The following is a 2,934-nucleotide window of genomic DNA, read 5'->3' as shown; positions in this document are numbered from 1 at the left end:
AGCAATTAAATATATTTAAAATACTTTTGTACTCGTGCTGCCGTCGAACTCGAATCTTAAGCCTTTAAAGCGCTTTATGGCCACACGGCGTATGCGTTATGAGCGTGCCATGAGCATGGAGCCGCCATGAATATACGTTTGCATTTTGCATTAATTATGTGCCAGGGCGTAGGGCTTTGACAGTGTTAAGGCTGCCTGGGCATCACTCACTCTGGGCACAATAAAATGGGGTAATGAGGCGCAGCTGGCATTGCTAAAAGCGGGCGTGGGCACACAAATGCCGGCCAACTCGCACGAGTAGTACACCTTTTTATGTGTCTGCCGGTCGTTTGGCTGCGGATCTGGATCTGGATCTGGACCCAAAAGCTGCTAGCAAGCCATGCCATATCGCAAATGTGTATGCCTACATACCGCACCGTGGCGCATGACTTCATTAGTGTAATGAAAACAGAAGCTGGCAGCAAAAATGTCAAGGTTGATGCCCCGCCCCCATTCGCCTCCTTCAGCCCAACATTCTCCATTCGCCATTCTCCGTTTGGCGTGCAAATCGTCGCCAATCCGACGGCTGGTCCATTTTCGAAGGCTTAACGTGGTCCTGGGCAGCGGAAGGAGGCCGGGAAAAAGGTTAACACTTGCAAAATGGCTAGCAAGGACGTGCCCGAGCTTCGTTTTGAATAACAAATTTAATTAGAATTAATACATGCGGGCCTGAGCTAAAGCAAAAGGCAAATGGGTGTGGAGCGGAGTGGTTTGGAGTCCTGTCGTCCTGCCGGTAATTGGTAAACGCTGAGCCCAGCAATAAGGATAAAAATGCTATCAGCATATGCAATGCCAAACGGGTCGCTTCATTATAGTACACTCCCATGAATAGTTGAATCTATAGATATTTTGCAAAATGGAATTGGCCAAGGAGAACTTAGTAACTTAGTAATAATAAGCCAGCTGTTATTATTAGTTCATTATTAGTTTTTAAGTGTATGTGAGAAAAGTTAGTCATATTTAGATTGCCTCCACCTTCAGCTGAATTCCGCCCTTAATTCCGAGTAAAATTGCGGAATGAGGATCGAAGATCAAGGGATCTGGTGTCTCTGAGCATGGGGAGAACATGAAGTTTTTAATGAGCATGGCTAGTCCAATACGAGCCTGCATCTGTCCAAATCTCAGACCAATGCAGTTGCGAGGTCCTTCTCCGAAGGGAAGCCAGGCAACCGAGGGACGTTTGGCGGATTCTTCTGGAGAAAACCTCTCCGGCCGAAACTCATTGGGTTCGGGATAAATACTAGGATCGTGATGTATGGCTGATGATGGAATAATGACCGACTGTCCAGCCTCGATGACAAATTTGGGATTGCCGGGAACCACAAAACGTTTGGCGGCCACTCGATCCACATTGGGTACAATGGTATAATGGCGTAGGGTTTCTGAAACGACATTTTATGATCTTTTGGGATCGCTTGAATTTTAAATACACCGCTCACCATTTATAACTTGGTCGAGGTACTTTAGATCCTTGATGCACTCGTAGGTAAACTTCTGATCGTGCTGCTCCAGAACATGCTCCAACTCGGCTCTCACCTTATCCTGGATACTCGGATTCTTGGCCAGCTCGTATAGCGCAAACGCCATGGTGGAGGATGAGGTATCGAAGCCAGCGATGAAGAACACAAAGGCTTGGGCAACGATCTCATCCATGGTTAGTCCCTTAACAACCTCACCATTCTCAAGAGTCATATTCTTCTGATTTTTCAAGCCAATTAGCATATCCATGAAATCATTCCGTTTGATATTCTCCTTTTCGCGCAAAGTGACAGTCTCCTTAACTATTCTTTGGTAGAACTCCTGAATTTTAGCCGTGTTTCGGCAGAGGCCCAGTCGCCTGGCCAAATTGGGATAGCTGCGCATGAGGCCACTTACTAGATTACCATGACGAGAATCCACCAAAGCCCGCCTGCCGAAGTGCAAAAACTCGGCCTTCTCATCTCGCAGACTATTACACTTGATGCCAAAGGCACAGGTTCCGATGACATCCACTGTGAACCTGGCCACCAGATCCCGAACGTCCAGTATGGAGTTTTCCGCTACATTCTCGTGCATCACAGCCATAAATTCCTCAGCCACCGACACAATCGTCGGATACATGAACTTCATTTTGCCCGACGTGAAAGTCGGGGATAACTTGCTCCTTAGCAAACGCCACTGGGGTCCATCCAGATTAAAGAGATGCGCTGACATGGGATCATCTTTCTCGTTGTAGTATATTCCCTTGTCGGTGAAATTGGAAAAGTTCTTGATCAGTATTTGCTTGGCGAGCTCCAGATCTATAACAAATGCGGCGGGCTTCTGGAACAGATAAAATCCCACAAAAGGAGCCTTGCTGTTCCGATATTTGTTGTAGTATTCCTGGTGGATTTCGTGAACGGTCCTCGTTTTCTTATATCCCTCCATATTTCCTCTGAGAGGGTGTGGTTTATCATACGGAATGCCACGCCTCTTAAAATACGTTAGTTTGCGATGGAGTATATAGGTAACGATCGCCAGTAGGGCGACTGCCACTTGGAAGAGGAAGTAGGTCAGCGACATACTGGCGACGTTGTTTCAGAAATACTAACTGGAGAAATGGACTGTGAACACCTATTTAATGACTTTCTTTATCTAATGTTTGCGGACAACTATAAAGCCGCTGGAGTCTACAGCTTTCATCACTCCATATAAGTCTATAAAACGTATATTATAATCTGCTCTGATTGCGGAAACCAGACGTAGTAAAGATAGTATAGTGGATGTTCACTGATAAATTATCCGATCTCTATAGACATCACCAATTTTGGAGTCTACTGTTGCGGTTGAGTTGAAAACTACAGTAGAGTACTGAGAATTAGACCAACAATATTTATTTAAAATAGCGAAAATGCTGTGCCAGGCAAATGTTGTGTT

General features: G+C 45.6%; 1 protein-coding gene across 1 annotated transcript; it reads right to left on the bottom strand.

Moving 5' to 3' along the window:
* Positions 1-675: 675 nt before the first annotated feature.
* LOC117145313 (probable cytochrome P450 6a18) lies at positions 676-2,591 on the bottom strand. Its single transcript, XM_033310908.1, has 2 exons — positions 1,479-2,591; positions 676-1,421 (listed from the first exon to the last, which is right to left on the bottom strand). Exons 1-2 carry the CDS (start codon positions 2,578-2,580, stop codon positions 1,000-1,002), a joined length of 1,524 nt encoding a protein of 507 aa, XP_033166799.1. The 5' UTR covers positions 2,581-2,591; the 3' UTR covers positions 676-999.
* Positions 2,592-2,934: the final 343 nt, after the last annotated feature.

This window comes from Drosophila mauritiana, chromosome 3R (assembly GCF_004382145.1).
Source record: "Drosophila mauritiana strain mau12 chromosome 3R, ASM438214v1, whole genome shotgun sequence".
Taxonomy (NCBI): Eukaryota; Metazoa; Arthropoda; class Insecta; order Diptera; family Drosophilidae; genus Drosophila; species Drosophila mauritiana.
This window is presented reverse-complemented; position numbering and strand designations above follow the sequence as displayed.